The sequence below is a fragment of the Arvicanthis niloticus genome, chromosome 8 (genome assembly GCF_011762505.2).
Source record: "Arvicanthis niloticus isolate mArvNil1 chromosome 8, mArvNil1.pat.X, whole genome shotgun sequence".
NCBI lineage: Eukaryota > Metazoa > Chordata > Mammalia > Rodentia > Muridae > Arvicanthis > Arvicanthis niloticus.
In genome coordinates, this window is record NC_047665.1 from 25,244,992 (window position 1) to 25,268,998 (window position 24,007).

The following is a 24,007-nucleotide window of genomic DNA, read 5'->3' on the forward strand; positions in this document are numbered from 1 at the left end:
GAGGGGCAAGAGACACGAAGAATGGAGACAAGACAGGGTGTGTGGTCAAGTCTCGTTTACTGTCTCCCATAGACTATATTCACACCTCCTATTGACTCTTATTACAAGGAAATCCTGGGTATTTATAAGCACAAGCAGGAGAACACAGGTGAAGACATTTTACCACATGCACCATGTAGCTGGGGTCACTAGACAGCAAAATAAGCTATGTGGAATAAACAAGATGTTTGTTGGAGTGTGCTTCAGCTGTTGAAGACTTTTGAAAAACAAGTCTCTATCAGGGTATATGGTTCCAGATGGCTGCAAAGTTGATAGCTGCTTTCTAGCTGCGTTCTGCTAAAAGTTGGCTCCCAACAGTTATTCTAAGTTCTGCCATGCTGGTTACCTGGTCCTCAGTTACATGTGACTGTCTTCCTCTGTGTCTGGAGCCAAATCTCTCTTCCCTTGTGCCTGTCTCTCCCCCAGAATCCTCTCTCTGTACCAGAACTTCCACCTCCCTATTTCCTGCCTAAACCAGTAGAACAACTGCATTTTTATTAACAAGTGATTCTTCTACACAGTACAAGAGATTCTACAGCTGGAGGGAGAGGGAAGCTTCCCAGGGGTGTCACTGGATTTACCAGGTTTTAATGGCATAGTTAAAATCCAAGCCTGGTTGGACTACACCAGGTTACACTACACTGGTTAGTCTCATGTCACTGTTCAGGACATGAGACTAAGAGGAGAGGCCTCTGAGCTGTCAGTCTTGAGAGGTGGCGTTAGAGGGAAGTGTGTGTTGATGAGGTGACAACACTGAGCAGCGTTCACTGTGGCCTAGAGAGGGATGCTCTAGAACCACATCTTTACACAAGGGCTGGCATCTAGACTGTAAAGGATGGCTGGCTTTTGATTGGCATATAAACATTTTACTGTAAGAGAAAGAAGGGCAGAGCCTGAGGGGACAGAGGCACCTTAAGTGGTGGGTTTTGTGGTGATCTATCTGGTGACTGGGTTGCCCATGTTCTGTTTGAAGTGGGCTGGGGAAGGAATGGAGGCTCTCCTGCTAATTGAGGAGCTGGCCAGGACAGCCTTGTTCGATGTTTCCCTTTCCCATGGATTTTCCCACCTCCTGAGAGGTTTACAGCAGAAAAAGTCAATTCTTCTCTGCTCTTTGCCATATGAAAGAACTTTGTATTTGTTCATACACAATAAACACAACTGTTTTGACTGATATATTATTAGACATTATTAGACTGATATGCTACCATGAAAAGCAGACTACAAATTTAAGGAGAAAAAAACTAACAATATCAAAATCATTATCCCATTGGTTCAACAAGTATTTAAGAGCTGGGCTTGAGGACATACTCCTATAGTACTGGCACCCGGGAGGCTGAGGCAGGAGAGTTCAAGGCTTAAGGCCAACCAGGGCTACACAAGATGGCCCTGTCTCAAAACCAAATGAAGTTCTCTCATGTCAGACTGTTCTCTGTGTCATGGTATATTAACACGCAGGAGACTCAAGAGCTATGGATTGTATCAGAAGATAGGGGATGCTATGAGGGGAGACTCAAGAGTAAGAGGTGTGGGAGTTGTAAGGATGGGTGCTAGGAACCAAACTTGGGTGGTCTGGAAGAACAGCCATCTCTCCTACCCTAGGGTTATAATTTTAAAACAGGTCGGGATTAAGTGCAGGAGGTGAAGGATGAGTGAAATTCTGAAGGACATGCAGTCACCTGGGAGGCTCATGACATTTTCATGGTGCTGAGGCAAACTTAAGTATCAAGGGAAGTGACTGTCTGCTCCCACAAATTATAAAGGAATCAAATGACCAAAGCAGAGAATTGAATGTTGATCTGTCTGAACTGTGCCAATGTGATTTCCCTGGATGTCCCATGTTCCTAGAAAACAAGATACCTTCCAAAAGATAGGTCAGAGGTTGGGAGGAGACAGGGAGATATGAGTGGAGATATTAGGGAAGGCTTAAAATTCGTAGATGGGACTTTGCAGTAAAGGCTGTGTCATGATAACTCAACCTGCCCTAAATTGCTCATCTCATTCAACCTGCTCTGAGTTGCTCAAATCAGAATGTGTGAAGAGGGGAGACTTCTCAAGCCCAGCTCATAAATACTTGTTGAACCAATGGGATAATGATTTTGATATTGTTAGTTTTTTTTCTCCTTAAATTTGTAGTCTGCTTTTCATGGTAGCATATCAGTCTAATAATGTCTAATAATATATCAGTCAAAACAGTTGTGTTTATTGTGTATGAACAAATACAAAGTTCTTTCATATGGCAAAGAGCAGAGAAGAATTGACTTTTTCTGCTGTATACCTCTCAGGAGGTGGGAAAATCCATGGGAAAGGGAAACATCGAACAAGGCTGTCTTAGCCAGCTCCTCAATTAGCAGGAGAGCCTCCATTCCTTCCCCAGCCCACTTCAAACAGAACATTCTGTGAAGGGGAGCTGTGAAGAGACACCATGACCAAGGCAGCTCTCACAAAAGAAAGCATGTCATCCAGGGCTTGTTTGCGATTTCAGAGGCTGAGTCCACTATCATCAAGGCAGAGAGCATGGCTATACACAGGCAAAATGGGGCTGGAGAAGTAACTAAGAGTGCTACACCCTGATCCACTGGCAGCAGGAAGAGAGAACTGGTCCTGGCCTGAGCTTTTGAAACCTCAAAGCCCACCCCCAGTGACATACTTTCTCTAACAAGGCCACACCTCCTAATGGTTTTCCAATGTTGCTACTAAGCATTTCAATACATGAGCCTGGGGGGGGGGGGGGGGATGGCACTCTTATTCAGACCACCACAGCTTTTTGTTTGTTTGTTTTTGTGGTTGTTTCAACAAACTGGTCCTTGTGTAGCAGTAGTTAGTTAACCACTCTGTGCTCCTGATGGGTCGCACACCTACGCCAGCCCAAGAGCAATGGCTGGGCATTTCTAATCCTTCCTGATGCTAGCAAACACTCCCCTGTGGTACTTCTGAGTTAACATCTTTTAAAATCTATATTTTATCTATGCTATCCCAAACACAATTGGGGAAGTGGCCTGTGTGGCCACGTTCCCTGATCCTCACATGTGGGTGAGCCTTTCGGTCTGGTCTTTCTTCCTTCTTGTCATGGCAGTCTCTGCTTCCTTCTTCTCTTTTGGTTCCTAGCCTGTGTCAATCTCAAAGTCCCACCTCAGTTTATCTGCCTGTTGGCTCTTCATTGATCCATCAAAAACCATCTGGGCACAAGGACCTTCAGCATTTGGACATGCAGATTCCCGTTTGGGGGGCTGGATTAATAATTCAAAGCGGTAGAACCAATTCCCAAATCTCACCCTTTCTGTCCAAAAAAAAAAAAACAAACAAACAAACCTTAGACATAAATTGAGCATAACCATAACAATTATGTAAATCACAAAGTAAGATATACAATTAACACCCAGTCCATCATATGTCAGTTAAAATATTTTACCATCTACCCTAATTTAAAGAGCTTACAATTCTATACCTGAATTATGTTCTGATTTTAGCTTGTACTAGCATCTGAAAACCATCGTTTTAAATCTATATCATATCTCTCAATGCTAAACAACTTAAGTTTGCTTATGAGACTATAACTAGTCTTCAACCCTGTCAGAAATCTGAGATCCTTGTATTTAACCTGGTGGTGTCTCCTGGCACAAGCAACTTATAGGTGCTGTGACTGAGGGGGAGATACAGGTACACTGTCCCTGCACTGAAGACCTTACTGTCTCCCTTTCTGAGGTCTGACTTCAAGTAGTGGCACTTCTGGCTCCTTACTGTTCAAAGAGCTTGTAGACAGTTGTAGTGGGATATCTTCAGTGATTGGGCAATATGAGAGGTAGGCAGAGTGAGGAGTCAGAAAGGGAAGAGAGGAGAAGGAAGAGGAGGAGCTGGGGAAGAGGAGAGAGATGTAGGAGGCATGGAGAACCACGGGTCCAGGATGGTCCTGGATAACGATTTATATCTTAAGGTTAGATATTGGGAAATAAAAGAAAATTTTATGGGTCCCATGAATTATAGATTCTTTTTCCCTAGCCTGAGTAGCTAAAGTTGCCCCTCTGGTTTGCCAACCAGAGGCCAGTTAATCCGTAAACAAAGAATGCAGAGTTACAGGACAATGGGCTACCGAGGCATCCCAGGAATGAAGATAAGAGATAAACATCTGCCTGCAGGAACTGCTCCCTGCCCCCATGGACCGGTTTGGCCAGACGTTCAAAAATTGGAAAACAACCAATCGTGTGCACCCGCGTGAAAGTTTCTCCTTTTCCCCACCCCGAGCTTATATTAACCCTAAACCCTGGAGCCACGAGGTCGATGCCCGTCTCCCACATTGAGACACGTGTCGGCCCGGAACGTTCCGCCATTAAACTACCTCGTGTTCTTGCAGCAAGTTGGTCTTCCGTGTGTCCTTTGGGTGCGCGCCATCCTGTGACTCGAGTGGGGTCCCCTTTGGGGGCTTCCCGAGCCTTACAGAAACACCTCTAATTATGTGGGCATTTTGATAATTGAGCATTTCTAAATTTATAAGCCTTTGGATAATAATTAAGCTTCAGTCTCATTTCTACCTGGTACTGCATGGATGGTGGGATGCTTTGGGCTCAGCCAAGCATTGTGGAGACAGCATGGGAGATTGGCAGAGCCGTCCCCACGCTGGCGTCTCATGGGTGCCACGGCCGGTGTCTCTGGCTGGCCTGAGCAGGGAGAAAACACGGCTGCTCGTGGCCTTGCCTAGTCAGAAACATGGTGGCCCTATAACAACAAGCCAGATTGGGTGCTGCTGTTTTTAAATATTATCATCAACAGTCTTTTCACCTGCTCTCAGGACATGTGTTCATCCAGCCTGAACCTGTTGGGGTTAGTTAAGTTGAGCTGTGACTTCCACTTTACTGATCTCCAACAATTCTGAGGGGAGGTAATTTTGTTCTCTATGTGGCTCAGAGGCGCCAATGATCCTGGTGGCTGCTTAGCCTCTGTAGTGGTTTGAATGAGAATGGCCCTAATAGGCTTGTATCTGAATGCTTTGTCCCAGTTTATGGAACTGTTTGGTAAGGACTTATGTGAGAAGGTGCCTTGTTGGGTGTGGGCTTTGAGGTTTCAAAAGCCTATACCATGCCTTGGGTCTCTGCCTTGTCCTTTTTGGCTGAACAAATAAGCTGTTGGCTACCGTACTAGCACCAGGCCCGCCTGCCTGCTCCCATTTTCTCCGACATGATGGTCATGAACTCACCCTCTGAGACTATAAACAAGCCTACAAGTGAAACACTTTCTTTTGTAAGCTGCCCGCATAATGGTGTCTCTTCACAGCAACAGAAAGGTAACTAACCCCGGATAGAGGATTGTGTCCGGAGGTTCTCAGCCTGGCACCTACATCCTGACCAGCTGAAGTTGCCAGAAATATACCGGAAGTGAGGTCTTTGGTGTAGAAACTGCAAAGGCTAGGTGATTTCTAAGTCTGGGTTGTTAAGAAAACCACAGAACTGATCCAAGGAGATGGTTGTGGTGCAAACCTAATGATCAGAGTTCAAGCCCGGAACCCATCTAAATGTGGAAGGAGAGAATCAATTCCCCTGAAGTCGTCCCCCGACTGACCTCTACATCTGTACACTGGCAATTATACACCACACACAGAGAGACAGAGAGAGTAAAATTTAAAAGAATAAAACTCCAGAACTCCGATTGATTTATTGCAGAAGACAGGGGTAGATTTTTCTAGTCTGGGTAGTGTTTCCCTTTCTATCTGCTTTTGTTTTGTGACAAGGTGTCAACTCTGTAGCCCAGGCATGGCCCGAACTCGCTACATAGACCACCCTGGTCTCCAACTCACTGCAACCCTCCTGCCTCAATCTCTCAAACTCTGGGGTTCCAATGTGAAGCATCACTCATGGCTTTTTGGTCGTTACCCACATCCTTTCCTTTCTGTCTTTCAGTTGCCACACATGCAGGAAGTTTAAGGTCCCTGGTCCCTCAACGCAACCGCTGAGGATGCTATGCACCTGCTCAGCTAGGCTCTTGCGGGAGCCCGGAGGGCGTCCCCTCCCCCTCCCCCTCCCACCACGTCAGGCCACGTGATCTCGCGGACCGCAGGCCCCGCCCCTGGGCGCCTAGAGGCCACGTCGACGGTGGCGGGGAGGGGCGACGGATGGCGCGCGTGCGTGCTCCGCCCCTCCTGCGCGGCCCGGATGAAGAGTAACGCCATTACCGCCAGAGCCGCCGAGAGCCCTAGCGGACGCGCACTGGACGCTGACCGGCCGCACCATGAGACTCCTCCCCCGCCTGCTGCTGCTGTTCCTGCTGGCCTTCCCCGCCGCCGTGCTGCTCCGAGGCGGCCCCGGAGGTGAGGGGCACGGGGCTGGGCTGGACACCACGGCCGCCCCCCACCCGCCCGATTCTCGAGGGCCGTGCTACCCCCCAGGACTCCCCCGCAGCTCGGCGCCCTCTGCGAGCGCGGGCCCGAAGCCCTCGGTCCGCGGGACCCACGCCAGGGCCGGCCTCGCTTCTTCGCCCGCGCTCGCCGCGGGCCGCCCGTCCCCAGCTTCTGCGCTGACGTGTCTCTAGCCCCACGCCGGCGCGCCTCCATTCATTCGCCCACAGTCGATTCTCCACTTCGGCGCCGTGGATCGCCTTCGCTCGGTCCCCTCGCTTGTCCATCACGGTCTGTGTGGACCGCGAGGCTCGGTGTCCAAAACCGCCCCTGCTTGTCAGCCGCTACCGAAGAGTCCCGGCCGGATGGCTTTCTTCTTCCTTTTCTATTTTCTCTCCCCTCCCCTCTCCCTTTTCCAGCCAGTTTTTGCTGGTTGGAAATATGCTTGGAAAAAGTTATTTCGAGCTTTATAAGTTTATTCTTTCCCACGAGTAACCTGGGGTAAAAACTTGGCAGAATGTAAAAACGTAGAAACTTTGTCCCCCGTTCCATCATGTCTATTCATTTTGCTAGTTTATAAAAACAACTACTTTGAATGGTCATCAGAATTCCTTTTCTTTCTCTAAGTTTCTGTGGTCCAGGTCATGAGAAATAACGATCCATGTTCTTGAGCTGTTTAGCTGAGCAAACAGAAGTGCTTGGCTTCTACTTAGTGGCTAGTATGACTTTGAATTATGATTGTTGGGGATTTTTGGCTGAGGGAGTGGTGGAGACATGGGACAGATGTTGAGACAGAGTCTCATGTAGGTAGCCCTGGCTGGTGGCTGGCTTGGAAGTCACTTCACTAGCTGGCTTGGCCTAGCTAGCACGTCCTTGAACTTATGATCCTTGTGCCTGTACCTCAAGGATGCTGGGTTTCAGTTTTCTGTCACCACACCCCGTAGATGAGATGGTGGAGATGAACCCGGGGCTTCCAGCATGCCAAGCATGCAAGGCTTATGGACCTTTGGGGTCTGTCTCTCTCTCTCTCTCTCTCTCTCTCTCTCTCTCTCTCTCTCTCTCTCTCTCTTTCTTTCTTTATGTCTTCTGGCTTTTGAAAATGACCTGTAAACTATGAATGAACTGTTTTAATTCAGGAAAGTAAAAAGACTTTAAGGAATGCATGGCTTTAAAAATACTGTTTTGGGCTTTGCACATGTGGCTCTTCCCACATCTTCCTTCCCTGCTGAAATGCCACATCATCGCTCTCCAAGAAGTGGTAATAAGAACTGCTTGTACTTTAAAGGGCTTTTTAGAGTTTTGCCTGAAAGTGATGCAGTGTGATTTGTTGACTTTTGTTAACAAGTTTGTGGTTTATAACTCAGCATTATGATTATCCTTTATTTTTTGATATTTTAAATTTGTCTGAAAATCTGCCTGAAGTCATGTGCAAAAATTACTGGATTTTTTTCTTTGCTACTAACCACGAAGTTACAGTCATTTAATTTAATTTTTTTTATTATATTTAATGGTGTGTGTGTGTGTGTGTGTGTGCCTTGCAGTGTATATCCAGAGGCTAAAAGACAATTTGCAGGGTGCATATCAAGCAAAAATCAAATTCACATGGTCAAGCAGGTGCCCTTAACCACTGAGCCATTTGGCCTGCCCTGTTTTTTGTACCTTTTAATATTAAAAATGTTTCCATTAAAATTATTATGCAGTAGTTAAGACAACTAGTAAAAAATGTAAATATTTTTGTGCACTGGCATTGTTCAACTGACCAGGGAGACTATATTATGTTAGGTGGAACATTTTCTTGTTTAGACCTGATGTTTAAAGACAATGATAACAGTTAACTTCATTTTTTATTTCATTTTCAGGGTCATTAGCCGTGGCTCAAGATCTTACAGAGGATGAAGAAACAGTGGAAGATTCAATAATTGAAGATGAAGATGATGAAGCTGAAGTAGAAGAAGATGAGCCCACAGATTTGGTAAGTGCTATATACTACATTTAGAATACATATGATATATTCTGAGCTAGAGATTCCATCTAAGAATGTATTCTTTTTATAGGCAAGTTTGCTAATTATTTCTTAAATTATATGTATGTATAAGTTTTTGTATGGTACTTGGATGTGAGTGTAAATGCCTGGGGAGGCCAGGGGTATTAGATCACTGGGAGCTGGAGTTGCAGACAGTTGTGATCTTTCAGACATGGGTCCTCTGCAAAAGCAGTATGTGCTCTGAGCCTCTGACTCTCTCTCCTGCGTGAAGTCGGCCTAAGGGCAAGTCACTGAGCATGAGCGCAGGGGTTGTCTGGAATCCAGGGGAGACAAGACACACTGAAGAAGTGAAGATCATACCTGTGTGAGTGGAGATGGGACAGTAGAGTGAAGGCAGCACCAATCCCTGAGCTGTTACATTTGGAGCCTGTGGCACTTAGCTTCCTAAGTCTGTCTTTTCTTTTTTGTGTTTATAACCTGCCATTGACTCTTATGGGGGCATCTCTGCCATGTAGTAAGATATTGTTCTGGGTACTAGATTGAACAGATATTTTCTCTGCTTTCTTAAAGTTGATATTTTTGGGGTAGTGTGTGTGTATATAGGGAGCAGGGGTTGAAGAGCAGGTGATAAAATACCCTTTATGTAAGTAAGGGTTAGAGATGGCCACTTAGAAGCTAGCTCTTAAGTTTGTGCTCTAATAATGATAGTAAGAATACCTGGCTCAGAGCTGCAGAGATGGCTCAGCAGTAAAGATGCTGACTTCTCTTCCAGAGCACCTGGGTTCTCTTCCCCTGCACCCACACAGCTACTCACAGACATAGGTAATTCTGGTTCCTGGGGACCAGGTGACCTCTTCTGCCTTCCATGGATGCTGTTTGCTTGCATATGGTCCATAGATTTACATGAAGGCAAAAACACCCATACACAGAAAGTTTTTTTTTTTTGTTTTTTTTGTTTTTTTTTTTTAAAAAAAGGTCATTAGGTCAAATTAGGGTCATTGCAACAACATGCTTCCTGCTAATTTGCTAATTTTATTTCCTGCATCTGTCCTCCATAGATTTTTTTCGTTTAAGTTTTCATTTTTATGGATGTGCCAGCTACTTAAGCTGGTGCTTTGCCTTGCTGTTTATCTGATGTTGTTATTGCTGTTGTTGTTACTGTTAATGATTTGATATATAGGCACATAGTGTTTCATCTGAGTAGAAGACCCTTAGTGTGTGTACTTTTCTGGTTCCCCTGCCTTTCAGAGACTTTACTGGCAATCTGTGCCAAGCCTTACACTCCGAGGCTCTGCTGCTTTAAGCCGTCTCATTATATGAGCAGACTTGATTAGATCAATACGTTCCTGTTTCATAGTTGTAAACATTTGACCAAAGTAGTGCTTTGGGTAAGATAATTTAGAGTATATTGGAATTAATTTAGGATTAACGATGTTTAGGGCTTTGAAATTTGAGCCTACATGATAGTAATGGATTGTATCATTTTTCTGAATTACTTGAGCTTTTGGGCACTGGAATGTACTTACTGTGGAGAAAGAAGATCCAAAAGAAAAGAATTAGGTCTTTTTAAGAAGTTGGTTTGAATTTTTCTTATTACAAAAATAAGTGGTCAAGATGAGCTGAAACAGGAAGCAGAAGTGTCTTGTTGTGTGTAGTGTGTTGAAGAAACGTGAACTCTTAGAGCCACAGACATTACCTCTGCAGTCGTGAGCTAGAGCTTTGGTTGTAACTTTTCCCCAAGTTTCTTATTAGCAACTTACACTCAGCAGTCAAGGCATGGAGGGATTGGAGATTATGTCGGAGTCCTGAGTTGTCTTGAGATTGATGCATGCACTCACACATCCTTGATTACACTCTTCCAAAGCTGGAGGTTGAGATAGAGAGACAGAGAGAGACAAACAGACATGGTGACCCAGGAAGTGGCTTCCCATGGAGAGAGAGGCTCATACATTGCACTCAGGATGTTCTGACGCCTAAATTTCCCAGTGCAGAAACTGCACTGTATAAATTGTGATAGTAGGGGACTGTGTTCATGTTCTCCACTTAACAAAAGGAGAAGAAAGAACTGATAGACTAGAACCAACAAAGCAGTATTTTATCCCAGTCTAGGGAATTCAGTGATTTTTTTTTTTCCAGCCCTTAATTTTTTCAGCAATCTGTTTTTAATGTTTCCCTTAGGCAGAAGATAAAGAAGAAGAAGATGTATCTAGTGAACCAGAAGCTTCACCGAGTGCAGACACAACTATTCTATTTGTAAAAGGAGAAGGTAATGCAAAATTGTTTGTTTTAATTCCGGTCTTACACATGTGAACACTGACGTGTATAGTAATGCTGACTTTTAAAGAGAATGTTAAGTACTATTTGGTTTACTAGAAATGAAACATTATTCTCAAGGATACTTTTAAAAACATGATGTGTGTACATGTGCCACTGGGAGGGTGAGGATAGCTTGCAGGAGGCCTGCCTTCCCCTGTGGGTTCCGGGACCAACTCAGGTTGTCAGGCTTGCATGCCAGCATTTTTACCCACTCACCATCTTATCAGCCCCAAAGTCACCATTTTTGAAACGTCTTCTAAGCAGTGTCAGTAATATTTTGTTTTGTTTTGAGGACTTGAGCTTAAGGAGCCAGCAATCACATGAAAAAGCCAGTTAGGGTGGTTCGTGGAGAGCGTGAGGCAGCAGCTATCCTGGGGTGGATTAGCACTGCAGAAAGGAGAGCCCTTTCTCAGCAAGTGAAGGAGAGAACTGACTCCCAGAAGTTGTCCTCTGCTCTGCCTGTGTGAAGCCACACTCTCACATACTAGCTCCCAAAAGGAATTTATTTTGTTGGCATTAAATTCAAGATCCTCCTGCCTCAGCCCCCAAGAGTTGGATTACAGACATGAATCACCAGGCCTGTCTGTAATTTGGGAGTATATTTGAATGTTTCAATGTCAGGAAAATACTAAATCTCTACAATTAAGGCCTTCATTATAGCATAACATTAATTTGAAACAAGAAACTTAAGTTTGCATATCTCTTGCTCCAAATGCATGGGACCAGAAGTGGATTTTTGTTTGTTTTGGTTTGTTCTGTTTTGGGGTTTTAGAATAATGAGCTATTTGGAGTATGGAGTTTATTTCATGTAGTCTTAACACTTGAGCCTTGGATTTTCCACTTGTAGCATCTTGTTGGCCTACAAAGGTTTAGACTTTGGAGCATTTCCAGTCTTCCAGTTAGGGCTCCTCAAATTCTTGAGTACATTTATTTATTGAGGGCTTTGTGGATAGCATTGTTCTTAATACTTTGTAGTATTTATTTAATCCCAGCAAACCCTGAGGGTATAGTTATTGTTGATCTTGGGTTTAGAGAGGTTAAGAAACTTGTCTTAGGGTTACCCAGAGTATAACATAGATTGCAGAGACAGGATTCAAGCCCAGATATGTCTGTTCTATAGCCTGTACTAGGTGATCAGCCCATTAGACTGTCTACAATGTTATAGAAGAAGACTTAGTTAGTTAATGTTAATCAGAAAACATTAGTTTTCTTGGTCTTAAGTATTCTGTTTTCTATATATTCCAACTTTATGCCCACAGAAAGTTACTGGATTGCTGGGGATGTGCTCTGTAGTTATTCACATACCTAGAATGTACAAAGCCCCATTCTGTTCTCAGCACTTTAGATGAGGGAATTTGGGTTTGTGACTACTCCTCATTTATTTTTGTAGTAATATACTGAGTTGTAAAAACCTCTTGGGTGATAACCTTGCTACCATGATTTTCTTAGCCTCTTTAATTTGGATGTTATTTGGCTGAAATTATACCCAGTTTATGTCCTGAATTGGAATCCCAGAGAACAGACAAGACTGCATTTATACTACAGTTCTGGATTCTCCAGAGCTGGTACACAGTCATACTAGAGTGCTCTGCTGAGGAGAGTTCTGAAACCATGTCCTTGTCTGCATTTCACTCTGATCCTAACCCCACTCCTCCTATTTTGTGTTTCAGATTTTCCAGCAAACAACATCGTGAAGTTCCTGGTGGGCTTTACAAACAAGGGGACAGAAGATTTTATTGTTGAATCGCTAGATGCCTCCTTCCGTTATCCTCAGGACTACCAGTTTTACATCCAGAATTTCACAGCTCTTCCTCTAAACACTATAGTGCCACCCCAGAGACAGGCAACTTTTGAGTATTCCTTCATTCCTGCAGAGCCTATGGGGGGACGGCCCTTTGGCCTGGTCATCAATCTGAACTACAAAGATTTGAACGTAAGATCTTTTGAGTTGTATTTTTGTTTTTGCTAGAGATTGCAGTGACCATTGTCCCGTTTGTTTAAGTGCTTATGTTGTGATGCAAACTGTAATAGGAATACAAAAGGAATTGCCTATCTGTCTCTCTGCATTTATGAGGTGGTGAGAGAGATGGCCCAAAATAAGCACTAGCATAGTGGAAAGGGGTGCATGCCTGAGCTGTGTGCTGGGTCTCGGTGTGCTGCTGTGAGTGGGAAAGTGACTTGAGCAGGATCTTGACAAGGGCAAGGAAGTGTACAGTGTGTCTGCTCTTACTCAGCTGCTATTGAATGGTCAGAAATTTGTTCTGTCCTAGTGTGTTATAGACGTTCTGCCCATTTAAATGCTTCTAAAGACTTTGTTACTGGTTTGGTCTTTTGTATACTCATAAGTAAAATACAGCTGACCCTAAAATACAGTTTTAGCATCTTTATGTGTTATTTCACATATGCCTGAGAGGAGTGTGCTGCAGGGAGTAGACCCCATGTGACAGCTCTTGATGAGGGTGTTTTTACCCTTTCTTTCCAAGAGCTCCCTGTGAGGAGTGTGTTCACGCTTCCCTGACCACGTGTTAATACCTTAACCTTGTATCTTCAGCCAGGCCCTGCATTGTGGTATGCTTTTCTGTAAGTTAGTGCAGAGGAAAAGCTTCTCATTCTGTCTTCAATGAGACATTCAATGAGAAATGAAATGTTATTTCATTTCATTGTCTTAATCATTTCATAGTTTAAGTAGGGCTGTGCTGGGTTGAGTTTGGTTTCGTAGTGCTTCCTTTGGAAGGGCAGCTGTGTGTGTCTCAGTGGTTCCCTATATTGGAAAACTAACGTTTGCTTATTTATTTAATTTATATGAGTACACTATCACTGTCTTCAGACACAGCAGATGAGGACATTGGATCCCATTACAGATAGCTGTACAATGTGGTTACGTGGTTACTGGGAATTGAACTCAGGACCTCCGGGAGAGCTGTAGCCCATCAATTTTTTTTTTTGTTTTTGTTTTTGTTTTTGTTTTTGTTTTTGTTTTTCGAGACAAGGTTTCTCTGTACAGCCCTGGCTGTCCTGGAACTCACTCTGTAGACCAGGCTGGCCTCGAACTCAGAAATCCGCCTGCCTCTGCCTCCCAAGTGCTGGGATTAAAGGCGTGCGCCACCACCGCCCGGCCAAAATTGTTTTAAGATGATAATGGAAAAAAAAATACTTTGGTACTGGAAGTCACTGGTTTGTTCCTTAAAGTGGAATTGATTTCCAGTCCACTTTCAGTTTAGAGTGCAGACCTGATTTTGTCTGCCTCTGCTCCTTAAGTGATCTGCTGTGCAGCTGCCAGTGTCTTGTTTGCTGGTTCCAGGTGGAGGCTGGGGCTGCTGAGGAGCTCTGTGGGCTTGGCTGCTTCCTGCCAGTGCTCTGAGACCTTCACTGCTGTCCCTCTCCTGCAGAAAGTAGAGGGAAGCTTTGGAAAGCTTCTAGGTGTTTTTATTTTATAGGAGAATTGGACCTGGCATTGAATAGTACAATTATGGCTGTGTGGTCTCTTAGAACTAATGGCAGGAAAGTCAAGTCTATTAGGATACCAGTTTTGAGAACACTTGTAATTCTTTGAGCACATCTCACATGGGAATTTTAACATCTGTTTCTTAAACAGGGCAATGTATTCCAGGATGCTGTCTTCAATCAGACGGTCACAGTTATTGAAAGAGAGGACGGGTTAGATGGAGAAACGTGAGTAGGGCTGCGGCTGTAGATCTGGAGCTCAGCTTGATCCGGAAGGTGCTGCGCTCGGATTGCAGGACACCTTTAAGTGTCAGAGTGTGATGGCCCTACAGATTGATGAAGTATAGAGTCCATACCTTATGTGGTTCTCGTACCTATTAATGCAAGTTAGGAAAGACTAGAACCTGAAGCAGTGCAGCTACAAAGACAGTAGTTGATTGTTTTCTTCTCAAATTCTTTTCTGCCCTGTTCTTTAAGTTGAGCCTTAGCATATCTAAATTCATGCTTCTGAGATAATTACATAAATTAGAAAGTTCTTTTCTTAAAAATGTTTTGTTCTGAGTGAAGAATTATCTGTGCACTTACGTGTGACTCACTTGAAGGGATTTATAAATCCAATTATGAAAAATGATATAAATGTGAGGAAAAACTACTGAAATGGTCTTAAACTGTGAGTTTGAAGTAAAACACATTTTAGATGGTAGAATTTTTTTTTATTGATAGTGTTCTTAACTAAATAAAAGGAAATTTGTAAGGCTTTTTGCCTGAAATTAGTTAAAATGGTGTATTTCTTTTTCTTAAATGTTATTTGAAACTATTGTAGTGCATATTAGGACTTTTTAAAAGATACGGTATTTATAAATTAACATCAGCTATATTTTCTTTTTTCTGTGCCAGAATTTTTATGTATATGTTCCTTGCTGGTCTTGGGCTTCTAGTTGTTGTTGGCCTTCATCAACTCCTCGAATCTAGAAAGGTAATTGTGAACGAGCGACCCTGAAAACCACAATCGAGTTATAGTACTGACTGCACAGAGTTCCCTAGGCTTCTCACTGTACTGTAGGTTTGTGGACTTGGAACGTTGTTGGTCCGTTTTGCAGCAATACCTAGACAAGGCTTTGGATTGTGACTTGAATTTGTTGATGTGTGTGCACATGCAGTTAGTGCACTGACTGCCCTCTCTAAAGTGATCTTTACATTGACTGTAACAGTGCTCCTTGAGTTCAGAGAGGTTTTGTTGTTCTGCTTAATACATTTTCTCATGGTTGGGTTGTATTGTCTGTAATTAACCTATTTATTTGGGCTTTTTTATGTATTGAGAATTTATGGGCTATGTAAAACTGGTTAGTTAGATATCAGAGTTTCTACCTGCAAGGCTATAACTTTTTTTTTTTTTACACCGAGCTATAACTACAGCCCCCTTGGTTTTCCTGTGTCGTCTTTAAGGCTGTTCTTAGAGTCCAGTGTGGCTCAGTCTGAGCCTCTCATGATCCTCCTGTATCCCCTCAGGTGCTGGGATTACAAACTTATACTAACCTTCCCCACAGAACTTTGGGATGGTCCTACTATGTAGATCTGGCTGCCTGGAGCTTACCATGTACATGTACATGTACTCAACTTAAAAATATTCACTTGCTTCTGCCTCTTGAGTGTTGGAATTAAAAGTGTGAGCCACCATGCCCAGCGTCCTGTGCAGATTTTGGTTTTTAAATTTCATAGCAAAGCTAAAGGAAATGGAATTAAATGGGTTTTATTTGCAGTATTTCAGGAGATGGACTAGAAAGTCCCTCTCTCTTGGTTTTTGTTGTTGTTGTTTTAACATCGTTGCCATTTTCAGGGACCTTAAAAATTTCATATGTCCTTAAGGCTGGTAACATGGCATCATTATTGCCAGCCTTTACTAAATTTCTGCAGAAACATTGAGATAAGCAGATTAATTGGCTGGCTTTGTTGTTTGTTTCATGTAGCCTAACCTGTCCTTGAACTCACTGTGTTGCAAAGGCAGGCTTTGAATTCCTGGTCTTTCTGTATCTCCCTGCAGTTACTGGGATTGCATGTACACACTATGCCTTGAAGATTTCACACTTTTCGATGAAGTCAATGTGGTTATCCTATATGGGATTTTATGTGTTTTGTGTCTGTACCTATTCTTTAATTGTATTTCGCAGACAGTGCAAGATTGTCTGCTTACAACATTTCAGTAATTATCCTTAATTTCATTGATTGTAAATTTATTCTTTAGAAAGAAAATCGGTGATATAACAACAAATTAAGTTCTGGAGCAAGGGTAAGGATCTTTATAGGCTGAAAATGATCAAGAAGATTAATCATTGAAAGCATTTTCCTCTTATAGAACGTGTACATGTGCATTCACATGTGTGTACTTTGGCACATATAAGGAGGTCAGAGGTCAACTTGGAGTTGATTTCTTTCCTTCTATCATTTGAGACGCTGGGATTCAATGCAGGTCATCAGGCTTGGTGGCAGGCATCTTTACTCACTAAGAAGCCATCTTGCTAGCCCAAGACTGACTGTGTATAGTTAAGCATGTTTTCATTCTTCTAGCAGATAAAATGTGTACTAGGGTGTTCTAAAACAAGAAAAGGATGGTGATGGCACACAACTTGAATCCCAGTACTTGGGAGGCAGAGGCAGGTGTGTCTCTGAGTTCTTGGCCAGCCTGGCCTACAGAGTTCCAGAACACCAGAGCTGTAAAGAAAAACATTGCCACAAAACAAAAACTTTTTAGTATAAACAATGCTGTGACATGTCTTTTAAAAACTACATCTTTTATGTTCTTGTAGCGCAAGAGACCCATACAGAAAGTAGAGATGGGTACCTCAAGTCAAAATGATGTTGACATGAGTTGGATTCCTCAGGAAACTTTGAATCAGATCAGTAAGTAGCTTTACAAACTTGGTGAGAAATTTTTCTTTAAATGGAAATTAGTTTTGATTCAGCCAAAAATGTTTGGTCAGTATTATTTAATATTGATCTCTTCCATTGCTTGTTAGAGTCTACTATAATGATTAGTGACACACTTAATAACTTGTTCTGATTATAGTGTTTTGTGGTTTAACTTGGAAGTGTTTTCAAACATGCACCTTGTTTGTAAATGTCTGACTTCTTTCTAATCTGTTTCCTGTCTTTTTTCCTTCCGGTTGCTTCAGTGCAGAGTAGAAGAGGTGAGGTGATTAACTTCTTCAGTTTGCTACAGTTTTGGGGGCTTTGCATAGTGCATGAATGTAGCAAGTTTAATGAATACAACTGTATTTTTTTTTTTTTTGGAAAACTGCTAAACTACTTTTGAAAGAATGAATCTAAAATATTACTTAATATATTGTGCTTTTTTGTTAATGAACAGTTTATTAAATATACTAATTTTTATGAAGAAATATAGAAAAAAAATTTTCCATTTGGTGAATTTTAAATTTTTTAAAAAAGCACTTGTGGGTCTGGAAAACTTGCTCAGTGGTTAAGAGTGCTGGCTGCTCTTCCAGAGGAACAGGGTCAATTTCCAAGCACCCACATGGAACTCCAGTTCTAGAGGATCCAACCCCTTTTTTGGCCTTCACAGGCACTGTGGTGCACAGACATTTGTTCAGGCAAAACACTCATTTATACACATTAAAAGAAAGCAAGCATTCGAGTTAGCCTCATTGCAGAAAGCATTCGAGTTAGCCTCGTTGCAGAAAGCCTAAATCGTACAAGATTATAAAGTTCTGTCCTTGACATCACTAACACCATTTTTTGTTAATCTGCACTTACATAGTAAAACGATTTTCTGTACATATTTATTTCTCTAAATGCCCTGTCCACATGGTAATCACAATGTCCAAGGCCTCACTTTTCCTGCCTCCAGCTCATAATGGATTCTATAGTGTAGGACACTTGGAGGCATTTTGAGCTTTGACTAATCAGATTTTCTGATAAGCATTTTATATTTCAAGGTGGAGTGGGTCTGCTTTCCTTAAGTTTTTTTTTTTTATTAATCTATGGACTCACACTTCTACTGATTTTTTTTTTTCTTAATAGAAAAGAATTAGAGTCATCCCTTAATAACGTTTTGAATGTATACAAAACCACAAATACAAAGAGAACTTGTCATGTGGCTGCCATTACACGGGCTGGGAGGACAGTTCAGTTGGTGAGCTGTGCTGCACGAGCGTGAAGCCTGCTGCTGTGACCCAGAACTAAGCCACGGGCTGTGGGATGAGCTTGTAACCTCAGCACATGGGAGGTGGAAGCCAGCAGCTCACTGGGGCTTGCTGATCAGCCTAGCCTACTGATGAGCCAGTGAGCCTCTAAACAGGATGGATGGCTCCTGACCAAAACACCCAAAGTTGTCTCTGGCCTCTTCATAAATAACCATACACCCTTCATGTGAACAGATGATTATTGTGTGTCAATAATTTAACAGAGAATTCAGGTCAGATGTGGTAGTAAATGCCCTAAGTTCAGGACTAAAAAGGCTGAGGCAGAAGAATCACATTTTGGGTGCCTTTCTGGGCTCTATAACAAGATTCTCTCCAAAACCAAACAAAAGTGAGCTGAAGCTATGAACTCCTTCCTACGTGAGGGGTATCCTTTGATGTTGTCTGAGTGTCTAATGGCATGTTGCCTTTGACTTTACTCAAAATCAGGACAGTGGCACTGTTGCAGTTTTCCTGTGGTGAGGTGGCGTGGCTTGGTTAGCATGCTGTAAGTGGGTGGTGGCGGCACTCTTGCCTGGTTTCTGCAGTGTGATGTGAGGGTTTTCCTTCCCATTCATGATTGCTGTGTCTCCACTTAGAGTTTAAAGTTTACTCTGGAAAGACACAGTAATTTGACCTTAAGTAGTTTGGAGTTGTTTTTTCCTTAGGTTTTGTTTTGTTTGGCTCCTCTCACCCTGAATAGGGAGTTATGGTAAATGTTTGATAGCCGAGAAGGTCATGATACACATGTGTGATTACTTTTAAACATAGTGCTTTTTTTCTGCTGTTTAAGGTTCCCCTAAAACAAATGACTGTAGAGTCTTACAGACTGCTCTCTGCCTGCCTGCTGCCTAACCTGAGCAGGCCATCGTTGTAAGTTAGCTGAAGTGGCTCTTTTGAGTGGAATTGAACAGACATCAGAAGTCCTCAGCAGGGCCCTCCGTGTTTCCCGTGCGCCAGGTGGTAGGATCTCTGGGCTTTAGTAGTCACATTATCACTACTGCTCATGGTGACAGCTTAACGAGAGACTGGGAAGTGCTTCCTGGATCTTCAGATTATATATTCAGCTTGTTACTTATTTTAAAAAAATTTTTGGAAATTATTCAACTGGAGACGTGTGCAGATATAAGAGCATCCTTAGTCTTTAAATATTGTTGATAAACGTTTACTATAAATATATCCTGACCTAGTAATTTTTTAGGAAAAAGAATGTTAGGCATATTCTGTTTCATTTCATAAAATGCTTATAAGTAAACCTCACAACTTAGTGAAAGTGTCTTTTTCCAGTTTTTACTTTTTTAATATGCAGGAACCTTTTGGTAGACAGGAGATGACAGATCATCATTATATGGTACCCAACCTGGTCTTGCACAGGGTTCAGATGATTCTGCTGCCTTAGCAGTTAGCACACAACACCAGGCTCTATACATTTTCTGTATTATTTTTATTTTTGAAAAATAAAAGCTTACTTGACAGTGAGCTGTTGTGCCTGGTGTGTAGAGTATACCTAGAACGTAATGAGAGGGTGGGTCAGACCTTCACTTGTTCCTTTCTTCTGAAAAAGTTTTGCTAGATACAGCCCAGGCTACCCTCGGACTCCGCTTCCCCAGGACTGAGGGTACAAGCATGTACTACCATGCCCATCTCAGCTGTCTGTTTCTAAAAGAATCATATAGATTGTTTCTTTTATAAGATAGAAGAAACTCAGCACCACATATATTTCTGATAACTTCTGGAGTTAACTACAGGATAACTACTGGAGTAGTTTAACATTGAGGTACTAATGGCCTTTGTCTGTTTGTAGAGTTGCCAAAACTTAATGCACCCACAAACACTAAATTCTGTGTTAGTGCCCAACATAAATATGCTCCAAATGTGTCATATCTTTTACATTATATATATTTTACAATACATCTTTTAAATACCATATTTGTCTGTGAAGCAGAGTCTCGCATTAGTCCTTGCAAGGTTTGGACTCCTAATCCTCCTGCATCTGTCTTCCAAGTACTGGGTCCTCTCTGCCTGGGTCTTTTAAAGTATTTTAAAGTATTTCAGAATTCTTACTTCTGTACTTGTAAGCATGTTATTGAATGTGTATGGTGTCTGCAGCAGTACAGCAACCATTGTCCAAGCATTTCCTATGTTAGATATGAAAATTTTATTTTAATTGGTATTACCCTAGAAGGATATTTTTAAAGTTATTTTAAAAACCAAGAGCTAAGTAAGAGGTGTTTGTTATGGGGTGTGGGAGGTGTGTGTGTGTGTGTGTGTGTGTGTGTGTGTGTGTGTGTGTGTGTTGAGTTTAAAGCTGCCTGAGAGGCAAAACTCTCTGGAGTTAGTAAGCTGTAACGTACTCCTTTTCTTTCAGATAAAGCTTCTCCAAGAAGGCTGCCCAGGAAGCGGGCACAGAAGAGATCGGTGGGATCTGATGAGTAAATGTTGTTGTGCAACAGTCCAGTCTGTGCTTCCCTGCCCTCGTGTTCCCGGCCTCCTGGGACTTAGTGCAGAGGCCATGTCACCATAGACGGCAACTTCTGCTTATGTGTGGACTGAGCAGTCGGAGTCTGTGGCCATAAGATTGCTGAAAATGCACTGCATTCGTTTTCTAAAGTAACAAATTTGGGTTTTTTAAAACCATTAAACTGTGGGTATGGATGTCTGTGAGCAATTGTCTTACCAGAGTCATTGTTAAACTACCTGAAACACGCCTTTAGAATGCTCAGCAAAACGCTTTTGCCGCTTCCCTGTGATAGTTCCCATTTCTGCCCCCAAGTTCAATTTATATATATTTTTTTTTCCGGTGTGGTTTTAGGTGTGAATTGTTTTGAGTAAATAATTTGTTTATTTCTCGGAATGATCAAAGCCAATCTAATGGCACAAACTGGCCTTTTGCTTACTGTCTGTCACAGCTTGTATTCTAACTGCACAGCAGGGGTGGCTGCTGTGTGATTATCAGAGGCATGATGGGTAGATTTGCTGCTGTTTGCTGTGTGCACCCATCAGGAACTTACCAATGGAGTCAAAGAGTTTTGGAATCACTAGCAACAAAATTGTGAAGCCTGACAGTTCTACTGACACTAGTGTATAAGTCCTAATTCTATGCCTGTTTTTTTTGTTGTTGTTTTGTTTTGTTTTTTTTGTTTTGTTTTTTTTTTTTTTTAACAAAGAATAGTTATGTCTGTGCAAACTGGGCTGTTGTGTTGTCCATTGTTCCGTGTGGCCTGGGAGCCTCTGGGGTGACCTCTTTTCTTTGCTTGTTTGTTTTGGCTTAAGCAGATCATTTTGTTCTTAGTAGAAAGAATCTTAAGAAAAGATTGTCATGATCTGTAGTCCAAGGGGATCACACATTTTCGGGGCAGGAATACATTCTAATTAATTCTAATCTCCAGAAATCTTAATTGGAAAGTTTTAAAGTAGTTACAGGGTTTATCCTTCGACCCTGTCTTTTGGGGATTTTGAATGTTGACCTACTTTTTTTGTCTTTATTAATGTGAAAAATCCCCAAACTCCAAGCACTTAAGATTTCAAGACCAAAATTAAGTTGGGTTTGATGAAATGACTTTAGTTACTCCTGCCTGACCTAGTGAATTAAGTTTGGCATTGTCACACTTACTAGGAAGTAAAGTAATGTTGAGTGTGACTGGGTAAGAGACTTCCTTCCCTCTCTCTGTCTTTGAAGCCATACTCTCCCTGCCTGTATCGTAAGGAAGTGGTCATTTCAGTAGCTCTTTTATTCCTAACTTTTTTTTTTTTTTTTTTTTTTGTGGTCCAATCCCTTCCACCCACATCTAAAGGAAAGCAACAAAATAAAACACACACAGAAACAAAAGTTTTAAGCTGTTTAACGTGTAAACCAAAGCCAATAATGATTGAAGGTCTTCTGTGTCTTCTGTAATTGTCAATCACTTTGCAAAAGGGGCTGAAATGTCAAATTGCCTGTATTTGCATTTCTGGACTGTAAACTTTGTATGCCTGTAATATAATGTGTGTGGTTTTTAATTGAGCTGTATAATCTGTTTATTTTGAGGCCTGCGGAACTGTTTTTTGACTTGATGTAATATAGGGGACCCTTCTCATTCTCAAAAAACATTTTCCAGAACCTTCTCTGGATATCTAAATTTGGTAAGCTACTGTAACATACTACAGTAAGGTGTAAGTAATTAAAACCTTTAAATGGCCCATAGAGTTTAACTAAATACCTGATAAAACATGGGGAGTTGCAGAAACTACACTTAACAGCTACCACATTCTCATTCCTGAGTAATTGCCTTATATACCAGCTCTTTGGTTTCTGAGGTCTAGATTAGAGCCTCAGGAGTGTAGAATGTATTACTTTTTAGTGTAGACTGGGAACAGTTGAAAACTTGAGTCTTCAGGTGCCAGGCATCTACTATAGCATCAGTAAGTATTTAGCAGAAACTAACTCCATAATGAATGGAATTCAATTCCACACATGGTTTGTTCAAGCACACTTAATAAGTAGTCTACTTTTAAATGTCTTTTTTAAAAATGTAAATACTTGGATGAAGCTTTTCTTTGTTTCAATATAGTCACTTACATCACGAACCTTGTTTTCAGAATTTATCTTTGAACAAGTTGGTTTTAGAATCTGCTAAGTGAATTTAAAGATCATGTGTATCAAACTCTGTCGCCTAGACATTCAAGAAGAATGTCATAAGGCATGGCCCTCATCCTGGTTGTATAGCTTCATCATTTGGATGGTGTACTGGAGTAAGGGACTCTGGGGACTGTTAACAGTCCACTAAAACGTTGCCTGAGGAGTTTGGAAAGGAGAAGTGAGACTCAGTATAAAAGGCTGAGGGAAAGAATCAGGTAGCAATGAGAAGCAGCAGTGGCGGCAGAGAACTTGGTAGGCAGTACAGGGCAGCCTGAGAGGGGAGCGTAGAGCACTGAAGCGGCCATGCTGAGACTGGAGGTAGAGGTGTGCTTACCCACTGAGTATGCAGCAGTCAGCTCCGTCCTGCAGTGCAAAGGCCTTCCTGCCCAGGCTTGGTATAAAGGACTGTGCTTGGTGGTGCATTCGACTCAGGACTTTGGTTTGTTTTCAGTTTGGGTCTTACAACCTTGCCCAGCATGGTCTCGAATTCCTTCAGTATGGCGTGAAATAATTCCAGTTTAACCCAGAACCATCTATATGCCCTCATCAAGACTCTGGTAGCCTAGATCCTTGATTTTTCTTTGAGCTCCAAAATTGTTTGTTGATGTAATTTAAGACCATTTCTAAATACAGTTGAGGTACTTACATGGTGTTGGATAGCATCTGCAGCCATAGAACTGATCAGTAAGCTTGGTCTGCATTTCTTAAATCAATCCTTCCTTACTCAGTTTAGCAAGGAGCATCCTAACGGTCACGTTTCTTGTTAGCAGTGTGCTTGTGATAGTAGGTTTCACCTTTGCAGAGTACTTCCTGGGTCAGCAGGGCTTAGCAGTTGCAGATAGCTAAGCAATAGCTGCTGCACGGCATTACTTGTGTTGATGTCTGTATGGTTCTGCCCCTTTTTGCTTTACACAAAACCTAGACTGTGATTATCTCTGAAGTGCCGGGGGTCTCTCTAGATCTTAGAAATGTGTTGGAACACAGACCAAGGCTGGTACCCTGCGGTAGCCTTTGTAAGAAAATTGGAAGGGAAGCTAGTTTATTAAATGTGAGTCCTGAGCTAGGTTCTGTGGGGCCCTACTGTTTATGAA

At 42.3% G+C, this 24,007-nt stretch overlaps 1 protein-coding gene and 1 non-coding gene across 3 annotated transcripts; one reads left to right on the forward strand and one right to left on the reverse strand.

Annotated features, from left to right (window-relative positions):
- The first annotated feature begins 6,089 nt into the window (after positions 1–6,089).
- Positions 6,090–22,301, forward strand: Ssr1 (signal sequence receptor subunit 1). Of its 2 annotated transcripts, none has more exons than XM_034509776.2 (8): positions 6,090–6,334; positions 8,221–8,333; positions 10,524–10,611; positions 12,332–12,594; positions 14,257–14,333; positions 15,003–15,081; positions 16,910–17,003; positions 20,667–22,301. In XM_034509776.2, the coding sequence occupies exons 1-8, from the start codon at positions 6,256–6,258 to the stop codon at positions 20,732–20,734; spliced, it is 861 nt and encodes a 286-aa protein (XP_034365667.1). In that variant the 5' UTR covers positions 6,090–6,255; the 3' UTR covers positions 20,735–22,301. The 2 variants fall into 2 exon arrangements, with proteins under 2 accessions (XP_034365667.1, XP_076795287.1); XM_076939172.1 differs by lacking the exon at positions 20,667–22,301 and adding an exon at positions 17,276–17,430 and having other exon boundaries at positions 6,122–6,334.
- Positions 15,925–16,053, reverse strand: LOC117714427 (small nucleolar RNA SNORA33). The gene has a single exon (XR_004607513.1). It is a non-coding gene; the product is annotated as a small nucleolar RNA SNORA33 (small nucleolar RNA).
- Positions 22,302–24,007: the final 1,706 nt, after the last annotated feature.

What these genes read in the sequence shown, in the direction of transcription:
- Ssr1 (XM_076939172.1), top strand. Translation starts at nt 6,256, where the DNA reads ATGAGACTCCTCCCCCGCCTGCTGCTGCTGTTCCTGCTGGCCTTCCCC. An exon ending in AAGATGAGCCCACAGATTTG is followed by an intron (nt 8,334 to 10,523) that starts GTAAGTGCTATA and finishes TGTTTCCCTTAG; the next exon opens with GCAGAAGATAAAGAAGAAGA. An exon ending in TCTATTTGTAAAAGGAGAAG is followed by an intron (nt 10,612 to 12,331) that starts GTAATGCAAAAT and finishes TTTGTGTTTCAG; the next exon opens with ATTTTCCAGCAAACAACATC.